The sequence below is a fragment of the Dendropsophus ebraccatus genome, chromosome 7 (genome assembly GCF_027789765.1).
Source record: "Dendropsophus ebraccatus isolate aDenEbr1 chromosome 7, aDenEbr1.pat, whole genome shotgun sequence".
Lineage (NCBI taxonomy): Eukaryota > Metazoa > Chordata > Amphibia > Anura > Hylidae > Dendropsophus > Dendropsophus ebraccatus.
Genome location: NC_091460.1, coordinates 75,707,865 through 75,724,148, shown reverse-complemented (window position 1 = coordinate 75,724,148; position 16,284 = coordinate 75,707,865). Strand labels below are relative to the sequence as shown.

The window sequence follows — 16,284 nt, the reverse complement described above, 5'->3', positions numbered from 1 at the left end:
AACTTTAAGATTCTGTTTGCTTTTCCTTTCCTCTTAACAGCAAGAATAGCAGTGCAGACTATGGCTATGTTCACACAACAATTTCTCAGCTCATTTTAAAATGGCATTCATCATTTTGAGGCTAAAATAATAGACATCATTTAGCTGTCTGGCTGCCCCTGCTGGTACATTATTCTACTTTAGGTTACTAATAGGCCTTTGGGTGTGTCTTAATTGAAAAGTCCATTGAATTTATTAGTAAAAACGGTGAAAGGACGAAGAAAAAAAAAAAGTGTGTGAACAACTAAAAAACAACATCCACTGTTTGTAATAGACATCCGAAAACAATTGTCATAATTATTATTTTGACGTCTGTGCAGACAACGTTCATTATTTAATACATTGTGTGCACTGGACATCTGTCATTCCATTGACTTCAATGCATTAAATTGCGGCAATAACGGACGTCTTTTTAAGTAGCAAAAGCATTCGCCTTTTGGCTATATTCACACAACGTCAAAAATAGAGAAAACCGTAGCACTCATTTTCATATGCAAAGTGTTCAGACGTTTATTTACAGCGTGAAAAAAGGCAAGGCCAGGAAATATACAATCATTGCAAAATACTTTGGGTTATGGCGACAGTGGACGTTTCGACCCTGTCCAGGGTCTTTCTCAACGTCGCTAGGTGTGTAGAGGGGCGATGCGCTCCTGGCGCTGGTCTGTGGCGTATCAAGCGCTTGATACGCCACAGACCAGCGCCAGGAGCGCATCGCCCCTCTACACACCTAGCGACGTTGAGAAAGACCCTGGACAGGGTCGAAACGTCCACTGTCGCCATAACCCAAAGTATTTTGCAATGATTGTATATTTCCTGGCCTTGCCTTTTTTCACGCTGTAAATTGGATTATATTTGGATGAAGATCCATCCGTAACCAGCACCACCCAGTCCTGCTGTGCACCCCTATCTTTTCTAAAAATAGAGAAAAGGCCGCCGATTTTAATATTTAAATTTAAGGTGCGTTATTGGCAATGCATTAAAGTCAATGCAAAGACGGACGTCCAATGAACACAATGTATTGAATAACGGATGTTTTTGTCGCAGACGTCAAAATAAGAATCATGATCATTATTTTCAGAAGTCTTTAGCAAACAGCGGACGTTTTTTATTAGTTATTCACACACATATTTTCTTTTGTCACTGTTCTTTCTCGGTTTTTACTATTAAGTTAAATGGACTTTTTAATTAAGCCGCATCCAACGGCCAATCAGTAACCAAACTACTGTATAATAATGTACCAGCAAACGTCATTGCACTAAGGGGAGGCCAGACTGCTAAATGATGTCTGTTATTTTAGACTCAAAATGACGGACATAATTTTAAATGGAGCTTAAAAAACCTTGTGTGAACATAGCCTATCTCTTTTTTTGACGTTGTGTGAACATAGCCTATGGAACAATGGACACTAAAGATCTTTAAGGCTATACTTTTACCGCACTTCCCAGTATCTTTCATAAGCTATGTTTACACATAGTATTTCTGTCAGTCTTTTGGTTAATATTTTTTCAACCAAAACCAGGAGTGGAACTGACAGGGCAAAATTATAATGGAAAGATTAGCAAAGTTTGGCTATGTTCACACATAGTATTTCTGTCAATCTTTTTTTTTTTTTTTTTTTTTAACCAAAAGCAAGAATGGATTAAAAACACAGAAACTGTGCAAATCTTTCTATTATAATTTTGCCTTGTAAGTTCCAAACCTGATTTTGGTTGTAAAAAGACTGACAGAAATACTATGTGTGAACATAGTCATACTCTGTTTTTTTGTTTCATGTATAATATTTCATTTATAATATTAATACGTATATAATATTTATATTTATTTACAAGTGTTGCATAGTAGACAAACTAATAAAAAATATATATAATAAATCACATACCAAACTGACGAAGATCCAAACAAAAGTTAGCTTCATTAAGTAATGTAGCATTTCGGCAAACGGTCCAAATATTGAAATACATGTAGACTGGTAGGGAGGTGAAGGCTGTGACACCGAGCCAGGCTAGCATGAAGAGGTATGTCAGCATGATAAACTAAAATAGAAATAAACATTATATTAACACCTTCATGTATGGCAATAGAAACACACAGGGTGCCATTCCATTGTCGTATGATAAAACGTGTTTTAGTAGCATAAATGACACTATACTGCATAAATGTAGCTTGGAGTCTAAATGAGGTTCAAAATTATAAAATCATATCATGAAATAAATAAAGCAAAAAAGGCATGTTATAAAATATGTAAGATTTTATCAAAATTTAACAGAATGCTATAAATCTGGTTCTTTTAACCTTGGGCCTTAGTTTTGTCACATTTTCTTGACACAACCTAAATAAATATTTTTGCAAAACCACAAAAAGGAAGCATCAGTATCTACCAAAAACAATTTATTTTTTTAGTTATAAGTTAAAAAGTACCTGTCATCAAAAATAACGTCACCAGGCATGTCAAAAGTTATTGATCACAGCATCTGAGACCTGCTGCAATCAGGAGATATTACTGGAAAGAGAATAAGGGAGCACAATGAGGGAGCACAACAATGTAGTGTCATAGATTTACACGGTTAGAATAAGTTGTTATGGAGATTGAGGAGTCTATGGCGCTGCTGCCGCACTCTCCTCTGCTATATCTCCTAATCACAGCGGGTCTCGGCAGTGAAACCCACTATAATCAATAACTTTTGATATGCCTGATGACATGTGAAAACTTATTTTTAATGACAGGTACTCTGAATAAACAGTCTTTGATTTCTTTAAAATTGTATAATCACAAAGAAAATCATCAGTGGGCGCACACTCTTCAATGTGACATCCTTGTCAAATTGCTTCTCACGGGTTAGGTTCCTGTCAGTATAACATTGAGGGGGAGTGAAATTAAAGTTATTAGTAGTCACACCTAAAAAGGAATGAATTACATATTGTTTGACTTAGATTTATATGTGAATTACATATAAAAAAAAAATGAAAAAAAATAAAAATAATTTTCATCGGGAGTTCCAATTATATTTTTTTCTAGAATAAATCTAATGAGAAAAAAAAATTGAAGGCTAGACTTTAAAACTAGAACAATAAGGACACATTGAATAAAGTGACAATTGAACAGTCAACACTGAATGATTTCAGTGATTTAAGTAACGCAAAAAACACAGGGGGGGGGGATTCATGAGAGGGTGTAAATATACACCTGGTGTGAACTGCTCACAGCAACCAATAACAGCTCCTCTTATATTTTATCAGAGCTGAAAGCTGAGCTGTGATTGGTTGCTGTGGGCAGTTTACACCAGATGTATATTTGCACCCTTTCATAAATCTCCCACATTTATACTCAGAGGTAGAGATTTATCAAAGGGTGTAAAATATACACTGGTGTAAACTGTCGACAGCAACCAATCACAGCTCAGCTTTCAGCTTTGGTAAAATGAAAGCGGAGCTGTGATTGGTTGCTGTGGGCAGTTTACACCAGTGTATATTTTATACCCTTTAGTAAATCTGGGCCATAGTCTGTATCCATAACACATCTTCCTTCTACTTTAGTACTGATACTAGTAATGGATGAAGAAGTTTTCACACTACTAACATTTATTGTAGCAGGTGTAAACTTTGCAGCAGTCAGAAAATTTACTTACATTGAATATGCCACTGGCTCTATCTCTACAGTAGTCTGCAGGCTGGTGCACAAATCAAGTATTATCACACAGGGTATAGAAGCCAAATGGATTCTATAAGGGTTATTTCCTGTGTTCCATCTGTCCTCCTGCTAATTGGAATCTGCTGCCTATCGGCTGACAGTGCTTGGCACCAATTACTATAGTGTTAATAAAAACCCTTCACACTTTATTAGTGGAGAATGCTTCATTCACATTAACCCCATGAGCCACTTGACTCTATACCAGAAAAATCTATTATGTAAATAACAATTTTTACAAAACATTTATGCTGGTAGATGACAACACTGAAAAATGGTGTGTATATAATAACTACATACAATGCCTGTAATTGAAACAATGTATCAGCTACATTGCTTTAGCTAGCGTCTTTAAAGGAAAGTTAACAGCAGGTTAGAAGACTCTAAGCTGTTATGTTCCCATAAGGCCGGGGACACTAAGAATAAAGGTAGTTTTCTTACCTTCATCCTCAGCGTTATTTTCAAATCCACCGTTTTATTATTATGTAAATTAGGTGGCTAGGTACACTGGGAGTGGTACTATAGCTGTCAGTGTACCCATCCAACCCCCGCCTTCTGCCTCCACATTAATAGTGAGATGATGTTCTGCAGTGACTTCACCCTGACCACTCATCAATGCAGAGCCCTGGATAAATATTCTTGAGAAGGTAGGAGGAAGTGGGCAGGCAGGGTGGATCTGTGCACTGAGGGCTGTAATACTACCCAAATAAAGCCTGCATTTAACAAAAAACAGTGTTGAGGATAAAGGCAAGAAAACTACCTTAATTCTCAACATCCCCAGTCCTATGGGAACAGCAGGATAGAGTCTTCTAACCTCCATTAAGTTTACCTTTAGTCTACAAAATTAGATCTCTTCTTCCCCTACATTTCCTTAACTAGCAGCAGCCTAGTAATATCAAGGTAGGACGACCCATTTATTTGGTCCTCCCCAGCCTAATTACAGTATACCAGCCTGCTACTATCCAGTCCAGGAGCAGATGCTCTGGGACCACAGGCACCCAGCTCTCCCCAGTAACCCTGTGCTGGTGGGTACTAGGTTAATAATATGGTGCTTAGTTTTAGCCATTTTACGGGCTAACGCTAAGCCCCAACTTAGCTATGGATGCCGTCTTTCAGAGGGCTTTGACTACTAAGCCTGTAAAGTAAATTTAAAAAATACAAAATACAAAAATATAAAAAAAAGGAGGAACAGAATACCTATCATTTTGACAGATGTTCTGCTCCTTGCAGCATCCTTGCAGAATGCACTATTTGTACAGATAGCTGCTTACAGTCTAGCCCCCAGGAGTATAAGTAGATATAGTATGCATTCCCTTTTAACCACCTAGGTGCTAGACTGCAGTTGATCTGCTGTCTTGATTCAGTCTGATCCATCTGCCGTCCCGATTTCTGTTTAGTCTGGCACCCAATGGCTTAAATGTTGAAAGGTAGGGGGTTACTCACCCTCCTTTGGATCCTGCATTTGCAATCTGCCAATCAATGGCTGATATAGTACACAGCTAAAGCCTTATGGTGCTACACAGGCAGATTTATCTGACCAATTTTGGAAGCCAAAGTCAGGAATGGACTTGAAAAGACAGGGAATCGCAGTCTTTCCTTTATAACCTGCACCCTGTTTATAGTCTGTTCCTGGCTTTGGTTTCAGAAATCTGTCAGAAAAATCTCTCTGTGTAAACGCACCATTAGCTGTTGATTAGCTCATTACAAATGAAGGATCCAAAGAGGTAAAATGCCACATGCTGGGATCCCAAGGCACAAACTTTAACTTTTCCCCTACCCAAATGGATAAAGGCTGTGGAAATGCATTATGCAGTAGTGAAGTAGAGAGCAAATAACATGAGATCAGAGGTGACAGTAAACTGATGTAATGTACTATTGGATCTATTCCCGAAGAGGCAGCACAACCAACAATAAAAAGGGAGTTAAACAGACTTTACATTCTATAAAATGTTAAGACTTATGTAAAGACTATTGTTGATTTCACCTTTTCTTTAATTAGTTGAATACAACATATAGAGTAGATACTGTTTGTCTTAAATTTTTATTGCAAACATTTTCATTGAATTATATGACTTCTTATTTTGAAAACCCAGTTAGCAGATTAAATAAATGGCAGAAAGAAACAAAACTATCTTATATAAAGTATAGGTTGTACCCCAACCGGTGGTGAAAAGAGTCTGAATTAGCTTAATTTTTTTTCTTTTTTTTGGCAGGGTTCACATATTGTGGTGACTTTTCAGGCCAAAAAAACAATGCCAACATCAAAGTTGGCGCAGTCTTGAAATTCACTAAAGCTAAAAGCAGTTTGGTTGTGTGGTATTCTGTGTAAAATTGCCATTATGCTGCTATACCACATAGCTATTAACAATTAAATTGCTTTTAGCTGCAGTACAATTGAAAGCATGCAAGCTATTGTGGTTTCGGCCACAAAACAGCTGCTTAAGCTGAAAACAGCCTTGGAATATAGCCTGCTTACAATTGTCATAAGTCCAGTCTAATATGAAAATGTCCTATGTGTTCAGGCAAATTCCCTGCTAGCATAAAATGCTGTAGGCACTACCTGTGCCGCCATATGATGCTCTGAAGCAATGCTTGAAGGGAAAAATTGCTTTGTAATATTCATCACACTGAATACAAGAGATAAAGACTCTGTATGGTATGTTTCAGAACGAAATCAGAGGTATACAGAGAACAGTAAAGGAATTTATGTATAACGGTAGAAACACTGTATCCACAGCTGGTTTCACGTTGCGAGTTCTCAGCGAAATCCGCTGTGGATACCTTCACTGTCAGTTTCAATGTGATTCCTACTCGCAGCAGGATGAGTATGTAAATGCCAGCCCCCTTAACCCACCACCACCCGGACCATACTTAACCTGCTGTACGTTTGAGCTGCATCTAAGGCTTCTTGCTCCCATAGTTCCCGCCAAAGCAATCAGTGCATGGCCCTTTCACAATCACTGATTGGCTGCATGGGACCTATGGGAGACTCAGATACAGCTGGAGCGTGGATCAGGTCCGGTCCGGGCGGTGGTGGTTTAAGGGGGCCGGCATTTACATACTCGCAGCAGGATGGCAATCCCACTGTGAGTATAGAATCACATTGAAACTGACAGAGAGGGTATCCGCAGTGGATTTCGCTGCGAACTCGCACCATGATATTCACTGCGGATACGGTGTGTGTTTCTACCCTTACACAGTATAACAGTTCGGAGCATCTCAGTGCTTAAAGGGGCATTCCTATCTAAGCTTACATAGTTATACTTGTAGGGACTTTCAATGTAAATATTTTTGCAAATACATTAATTTAGCAAATTTGCCTCAGTCTCCTGATATACCTGCTTTTTTTCAACCCATTGTTCACAACCGGATATATATATATATATATATATATATATATATATATATATATATATATAAAAACTGACAGACCATTGTTTTTAGAGCAGAGCGGCGGTTGGCAACCTAACTAATGAGCTTTCAACAATGGGAGGTAAAGAGCAGCATATCAGGAGGAAGAAGCAAGTTTGCTAAATGATTGTATTTGGAATATTATGTAACTTAATGGTCCCTACAAGTATAAATATGTTTGTTGAGATGAGCATACCCTTTTAAGTATTGGTGAGATTTATGATGTTCTCTAGGACTATTACATAAACAACAATATGACAATATGTCAAGACTTTCAATTATCTAAAGCTAGAATGAAGAGCAGATTTAAAAAAATATTTTTTTTTCTTTAGATATAGACATTTCACATATAAAGAACAAGGTAGTAACATACCCATGCGCTCACACATCTACCACAGGTTGTGATTTTAAAATCTCCATAGAGATCCTTAATGGCACCAGTTGTAAAGAATCCTTCTACCATCAGCAAAATTCCGTAGACAAAGAAGGCAGCTGCTATCCCATAGATGACGTACTTGAATATATCAATCCTAAGGAGATCAAAGATTTCAGAATTATTTCTAATGTTTATTTTATAGCAAATGCTTTTATCTTAATGGTATATGCAATTAAGCTGAACAGTATGCAGCGACCAACAACAAAAAAAGAAAAAATAACAAACCAACAATGATTTGGTCTTAATGATTTCAGACAACAGGAAAAGAGACTTTAATGTTATTTATTTTTTTCCTCTTCACATATTCGCACTCTTCAGCTACTTTTTGTCCATAAAATGGGAGGACGACTCTAGTGCATAGAATAAGTACTGAAAATAGCAATTTCTATGCCCTTTGTATGAATAGATGAAGTGGTCACCGATACAGGAAGTTACAAAAAGCTAACGAGAAGGAGATCATCAGACTATACAGAAAGATGAACTTCAATGTCTTATGCCTTTGGATTACAGTGTCACTAGTATAGTCAAGCTTTTGAATGACTTTCATTATAAAGTATACTGTATGTTGTGCTTTAAATGTTTTTGTTTATGCCCTTGTGCCTAGGAGAGGATACTAGTAAAAAGGTTCTCTTATTTACACAGTAAGTAAAAGAGATAGAGCAAAGGAAAGGAGACGGTCACGTTATGTGCCTATCTGCCTCAGATTGTAATTGGGACATCTAATGGGGCAGCAGAAGGAAGACGGTTAATTGGTCAGAGAACCCAGTAAAGGAAGAGCACAGAAGAAAAATAGAAAATATTTATTTCTGAAAATTATGAACAGGGATATAAAGGACCGAAAACGTAAGAAATTCCATAACTCAGTGCACTATATCTAATGTCTATGGGGGAGATTTATCAAAGTGGTGTAAAGTAGAATCGGCCCTGCTGCCCCTAGCAACCAATCAGATTTCACCTTTCATTTTCCAAAGCGTCTGTGAGGAATGAAAAGTTGGATCTGATTGGTTGCTAGGGCAACTGAGCTAGCTCTACTTTACACCAGTTTGTTGTATACCTCTGCAATCTGAAGGGGGAGATGCAGAGGTAAAAGCTGATTGGCACACCAATGACATGGGGAAGGGGCAAAGAGAGGCAGAGGCTTTATTATAAAAGCATAGACTTAAAAATAAACTTGGAGCGATATTACTCCTGCAGCTCATTTAATACCAGTCTGCACCGGAGACAGGATTTGCCTCCTATTCCATTTGCATCCCTGCCCCTGAACTCTGCAACCCAAAGATGGATCCAAGTGCAATACAAGATTTGTGGAAGGAGGGAGATGTAGATAACTGAAAAACAAAGTGTATATGAGACTATACAGTCTGTGGTCTGGATCAATACTGTTAATTATATCAAACAGAGCATTAATAAAAACTTACATTACACTGTTCTCGGTCTATATATCACATTATATCTATGAACCTATAATAGCTCCAGACTCTAAGGGGTTGGCCTTTGTGCCAGTTTTTTTTTTTTTTGCAAAAAATAGTGTCTTCCTTGGAATATGTGACAATCTTTTCCATTATTTACCTGAACTACTATCTAATGTCAGATACGTAGGTAATGTAGATGGAATATACAGCACACTAGAGTAACAAATGATATTCAGCCGCTGACATAGTAATGGGCCTTTAAGATCAAGCAAAAGACAATGGGCCACATGTATCATCCGGCGAACGGATGATTTTCGGCGGAAAGTGCCGATTTGCGTTTTTTTTAATACGCAAATGGGCGATTTGCGAATAAAATATTCGCAAATCGGCACTTTCCGCCGAGTACGCCAGGGGGCGGAAAGTGGGCGGAACGGAGGGCGCGGACTCAGAGTCCGCGCGATTTATCATCCGTTCCGCCAAAATGTACGCCGAAAACCTACTCCAGTCCTCAGTTGGCGTAGGTTTTCGGCGGTGCGCAACGGCGCACACGGGATTTATGTAGAGGCAGTCCGCCTCTACATAAATCTCCGTAGCGCCGGAGCTGCGGGGGCATTTTTACGTCCGGCGTAAAAAACGCCGGACTTAATAAATGCCTCCCAATCTGTTTTAAAGCTTACTTAAAACACAATGAATGATTCTAGTGGCATTTCTTAGTCATTGATCCAAAAATCAATGATATGACAATAAACCCAATGAATTATTTCCACTGGGTGCCCACACTATGCCAGTTCTACACTGCATACAATAATGTGCCAAAATATAACTGGCAAACATAGAAGTAACTAGCTAACGTTTTTCAGAGAATGAATCTTCATGAATGTGCTTAGGACTCCCCAAATACAATGGGTACAATTTAGTCGAACTTTGCCCAAGTGCTATACAAACTGTGCGAACTATCACAGATATGAAATGTGCCTGATGTCTTCTATTCAAGCACTTAGCAAGTGCCACATCTAAACATTTATTTATTTTATTTTATTTTTTACAGAGACAAAAATACATCTCTTACACACAACTAGGAATAAGTTTGTGGCCTCTTTCTAGATCCTGCCTGAAACCAATTACCCTGTCTGCCCTTTCTGTACAGCGCTATAAGATGACAACTGTTTTAGAAAATCAAAATGATCATGTTTGACAGCTTCAAAAACTGTCGGAGGCCAATAAACTAAAATATATTTAAAGATAAACTAAATATTTTAAAGGAGTAGTCAGACGAAAATTTTTATTAGAGTATTGTATTGCCCCCCAAAAGTTATACAAATCCCCAATATACACTTATTACGGGAAATGTTTATAAAGTGCTTTTTTCCCTGCACTTACTACTGCATCAAGGCTTCACTTCCTGGATAAAATAGTGATGTCACAACCCGACTCGACACGATCATCCTCTCCAGCAGCCACAGCCAGCACAGCTCTGGGAGTCGGGTTCGGGACATCACCATTTTATCCAGGAAGTAAAGCCTTGATGCAGTAATAAGTGCAGGGAAAAAAAACACTTTTAGGCATTTCCTAAGTATAGGAAGTAAGTATATATTGTGATTTGTATAACTTTTGGGGGGAATACAATACTTTAATAAAATATTTTGCCAGACTTCTCCTTTAATACAATTGAAATAATGTGTTCAGGCTAATGAAGCAGAAAGCCATTGGTTGGAATCAACCATTTATGTTAATATCTATCATTAAGGCTATGTTTACACTACATAGGAGTCCAGCCGTAGTTCGTACGCAGCCGTACATGTGCGGCTGCGTGGGAAAAATAGACATGCGGCCGGATTGCGAACATGCGGACGAACCGCGAACATAAGCCCCGTAGTAGAGTTATGCTTCCATAGCTTGATTCGAAGCGATCTGAAACAGGTCATTGACTTGGAAATCTTCGCCCAGCCCAATAAAACTAACAGAACCTTTTGGATCTAAAAATCACGTTCAATTTGGCTGAAATAAGTATTCCGTACTGGACCGCATGGAAATCCACGGCCGTGAGTTGGAACATTTCTGTCCTCAAACAATGGTCTTGTTCATTTTTCACGGTGCCGCATACGATCTGGCCGTAAGCGCATACGTAGTGTGCATTGTGCGGCCGTATATCGTATACTTTCAAGAAAACGCATCAACCTCAAAACTACGTGCGTATATTCGCGGTTCACACTACCGGAAAGATACGTAGTGTGAACATAGCCTAAAGGTGTGTTTATAAAAAATAGATGCTTTTTTTGTTTGTTTGTTTTTTTTCGGGGGGGGGAGGGGATTTATCGAAATTGGCATATCTTTACACAGCCTGTGTATAAGGGCTTTTACACATTTACTTTTACTATTTGTAAGAAGACAATTAAAATGACATGAAAACCTTATTGCTGCCTTTCTGTATTGTTTTATTAAACAATTGTTCTTTTGCTATTACACTTTCTCTCTAGTCTCTCCTGCCCTACATATTCATATCTAAAACTCCAGAAGGAAGAATGGATTCCAACCACTTGTCTCAGGAGTGTTAGTAATGCATATAGTACATTTTAAGCATCCATTCCCTTCATCTCATCATATACCCTCTTGGGATGGTGCTAATTTATGCGAGTGGTAAGAAAAATATTATTGCACTTATTGGAAAAAATGCTTAATGCAATATGCAGCTTTATTATACATTACACAAACTATCATTACTTTAGGAAGACTTTAAGTGGAAAAGGAAGAGGGCTTACAATTTATTCTGCAGATGGAGATTCCAATGTTGGGAGGTACTTTGTGCATTGTAATGCTTTATTGGGTAATGCTAAATGCTTGCTGCTGGTTTCTCTGAAGATTACAGCAGATGTTTGTGATCCCAGCACCAGGACTTCAGCATGGACACTATCTGGGGGCATCAAAAACATATTGCAAAAGGCAGATAACCCCTGTAGATTGCCCACAAATGTTACATTTATTAAAGGTTTTTAACTTAGTGGAACCAATAATCTAGTCAACAAAACCTCGCAAGCCTAATGGTGCCTTTACACAGAGATTTATCTGACAGATTTTTGAAGCCAAAGCCAGGAATGGATCTGAAAACAGGCAAAATCTCAGCCTTTCCTTGTTCCTTGTTTATAGTCTGTTCCTGGCTTTGGCTTAAAAAAATCTGTCAGATAAATCTCTCTGTGTAAACGAACCATTAGCTATAGGGCTTCTATTAGGCATCATTCACTTTAATATCCTGCATTCCAGAGGATATTAGTCCAGATTACTAAAAACTATCTTCTAAACAGTGCTAACTTGTGGTCTATGGTGTTTGAGGGGTTTGGTGCACCTATATACTTACTTAGTCAAAGTGTCTTTTTTCAAACGTATTAACTATGTAAGTTTGCACTGTCTAATTTAAACCAAACACTAGTTTATCACACTGACCATCTTTAAAATCTGGCAGGGGCAGAGGGGAATATGATCAGGAGTACAAACTCACCTCTCCCCATGCCCGCGTTGAGTAGTGGGACCAGCTTTAGGATGCTGGCTCCGGCATCTTCAGCACTGACACATTACAACCTGGCTGATGGCCAGTCCATCAGCCGGGACAGGCATTTTCCCCCTCAAGGTGTTCACCACGAGCACGGGGAGAGGTAAGTTTGTACTTGTTATTAAATTCCCCCCTTTCGGCTGCTGGATTTTCAAAACCAACTTTAAGTCATGTCCTTATATCCAGCAGACCACGCTTTTGAGTCTCAGTATAAACGTGTATATGTGGACATGACCCAAACACAGTCACTAGCTGACTACGTTCAGGCCACTGAAGTACACATGGCTGTTGCCCTCAAAGCATGTACCTATCGGCAGATGATTTTTGCAGGTTGGTGACTAGAGGTGAGTTCCACTTGTGCATGCCTGGGTCCAATTGTTCGGTATATGAATGTTCTGGGATCCCCTAAGGTCCATTTTTCCAGGACTACCTAAAGCTTCTTGAGCCACTGGTATTCAAATGCCAAATGATCAAACTTGAGTATGCTCAAGTTGCGCTCATCTTTATTGCTGACACATATGGCCAATGGAAGGCCAAAGCATTATATGAAACTAGCCTTAATCTTTAAATAGCTATTATATATACATATGTAATTATTCTTATATAATAAATACAGATAAGAGTAAAAGAAGACCAGAACAATGGTTAAATGCATAGATGGATCATAAACTGCATGACTGAAAACATTGAACAGACATACAGTGCTTCAAGTGCAGTCTGCAATAGGAGTTGATTTGGGGACATCAGGTCCCTTAGGGTTTTCACTTTCAACAAAGAGCGTTTGTTTTCAATATGACTTAAATTTAGTACAGAAATCACATACAGTGGTACCTTGGTTTATGTGTAACTTAGTTTAAGAGTGTTTTGGTTTATGAGCTCACAGTTTTTCAAAATTGTGACTTGGTTTAAGAGAATTGTTTTGGTTTAAGAGCTCCCTGTACTCCGTGGGAGGGCGAGTGGGGGAGGGGCATGGTCTGCATAGCGGGGTCTACAGCCCTGTACTCTGACACAGGAAGTCTCCCTCGCCTTCCTAATCATAGCAGATCCACTTCAAGCTGGGGCTTGCATCAAGGGACAGGACTGTGGGGGAAATCTGTTCATAGCTGTAACACCTCTCTCTCTCTGGACAGAGAGCACTGCATGTATGTGCCCACATCTGCCCTGGTCATTCCTTCATGCTCCCTGCAGTCTCTCTCAGTCCTGATTGGTCCATGCTGAACACACGCCCCTTCTTCATTGTTGTCATGTGACCACACAGACCTTTGACAGCAGCCCTGCTTTTCTATTCTAGCCTGTTGTACTACGCTACTGCATTATGGGGATCTGCACTTCCATCCTGCATCTACAAACTGCTGTTGTTTTTCAGGTTTATGCAGTTACTATTCATTATACTCCACATGCTGATTGCTATACTGTACAGTAACTTATAATATCACATATTCAGCTGTTTCTCATTGTTTGTTTCATTTGTTTTACATGTTATTCAGAATAAAAAATCATTATTTTGGGGTGTGGAACCAATTGTCTGCATTTCAAATTATTCCTTATGGGAAAATTTGCTTTGGTTTAAGAGTGAATTTCGATTACAAGCACGGTCCCTGAACAAATTATGCTTATAAACCAAGGCACCACTGTATATCTATATACAAATATTTGAAGTAGGCAAAGTTTTTTCTAAGAACTCTGCTGTATTACACTTATCATCCATCATGGTTTTGAACAGAAGGCTCTACATTTAAAGGGGTACCCCAGCGGGGGGGCACTTTTGTGCTGGGACCCGCATTGCGGCACTCCGGTGCCCAGCGGCTTCCGGGCGTCTGACGCTCAGGCCCGCTCAGCCACTCGGGATCGGGAGGCGGGATTCGTTTCAAGTCAGCTCAGATCCCGCTTCCTTCACTGAGTGGCTGAGCGGACCGGAGAAGTCACGTCTTGGGCCCGCGTCAGACACCCGGAAGCGGCCGGGAACATGGCACCGGAACCGGGGAGGTGAGTGGACGTCTTTTCCCTAGGCCACCTCCTCCCCGTTCCCAGCAAAAAAGTGCCCCCCCGCTGGAGTATCCCTTTAATAAAATAAGAAGCATTTCAACATATTGGTAAATATACAAACCATTTGTGTAACAAAACAAATGCATATGCAAATGCATAGGTATAGAATCTACCTATCACCCACTTCCTCCCTTCATCCATCCCTTCCTTAGTTGAACTTGACATGTGTCTTTTTTCAACTGTACTAACTATGTAGGTATGTAAAAATTTGGTTAGGGGTTTGGCCGCAACACACATTGTATGGCGAAAAATCCCAATGCCATCTCAAGCAGTGAAAGCAAATGTACTAACATTGCCACATCCAAGTGGCTGTGACCACAAACCCACAGTCATCTATGTTTAGATTTCCTAAGAGTGTTAAACTGTAGTAGCTGTAATCGGTGTATAAACCACAACCACATACATTTTAATTAGCTGCAATGTATGCAGGCAACACTGTGATCTGTGCCAATGTATCATGTGTCTAAGAATCTGTGTAGCTCTAACCTTTACATTTTGTAGGATTAAATAAATATATATTTAGGCTATGTTCACACAGCGTAAAAGTACGGCTGTTGTTGCCATTGGCAACAACGGCCGTACTTTGTGCGCTGTAAGACACTGCCTTGTTTCCAATGGGATCCCGGCCGGAGCGTATACACATCGTATACGCTCGGGCCAGGATTCCATGCGGCGCCGCAGAGAACTGACATGTCAGTTTTCTGCGGCCGCAATTCATTGTGTCCTGCGGCCGCTTGCTTCATTGTGTCCTATGGAGAGTTCTGATACGCCCGCATCAGAATACTACGGCCAAAAAGATCATCCGGCCGGTACTTAAGTACCGGCCAGGATGATCTTTGCAGAGACCGGCTGTTCCATGACCCGGCCGGGTCACGGAATGGACGGTCTCTTAAAAACTGTGAACATAGCCTTAATTTTAGGCCATGTTCACACAACATATTATTTTTTTTTTAAAATGTCTTCTGTTTTCAATGAAAAGAGAATGAAAATGCAAGATTTCTTATCTTTATAGTGATCATGCACTATTTGTAAACAGTATCATATTGTATTGTATTTCATTGTAGGGTGTAATAGGACTTGAGCTTAAAGGGACACTCTGACATCAGGTTAAAAAAATAAGAAGCATATAGCATTGCATACCTGTCTGCTCAGTTCTGAAACTGCCTAAAATCCATTTGTTTTACTCGTCTTTGTTCTGTATTTTGTACTACCTGGTTAAAAAGTTGCTTAAAGGGAATGTGTCAATTATTATTATTATTATTATTATTGTTGTTGTTTCATTTCATAATATCTTTCAAAATAGTTAGACTTTGATTTCTGTTTTTGTGTTTAGTAAAATTAACAATAATGTGCTGCACTGGGGGCTGCCATTTGCAATGGCATCTGTGTATGTCTCCCTGCACAACACATACACAGTTGCTTTATGTCAGCCCTCAGTACATAGGAGTCAATGGACGGCACCCGTCCCGTCAATGTAGCTGAGAGCTGACATGTGCAGCTCACAGCACACATGGAGCTGAAGAGGGAGCCAGACGCCATACTTCTGGAGCCGCCAGAGAAGGTGCACTGTGCCCAGCATTGACCTCAGCAGGTAGCCGTGCTCTCCTTCTCCTCCCCCTCCTGCTCGGCTGTGACCGATCTGATAAGGAGCCCAGCATGAGGGAGGGGATGCTCAAAGACATAGTGGAACATTTATCATCCTAAAAAGGTA

The 16,284-nt window shown here is 39.5% G+C and overlaps 1 protein-coding gene across 2 annotated transcripts in view; it reads right to left on the bottom strand.

Moving 5' to 3' along the window:
- GPM6A (glycoprotein M6A) overlaps positions 1-16,284 on the bottom strand; it is a 224,098-nt gene that overhangs the window by 15,204 nt on the left and 192,610 nt on the right. For both annotated transcript variants that reach the window (XM_069977799.1, XM_069977798.1), the window contains exons 3-4: positions 7,509-7,665; positions 1,919-2,072 (exon numbers count right to left, since the gene is read on the bottom strand). In XM_069977799.1, coding sequence (XP_069833900.1) covers positions 1,919-2,072; positions 7,509-7,665 — 311 coding nt within the window. The remainder of the gene's footprint in view (positions 1-1,918; positions 2,073-7,508; positions 7,666-16,284) is intronic.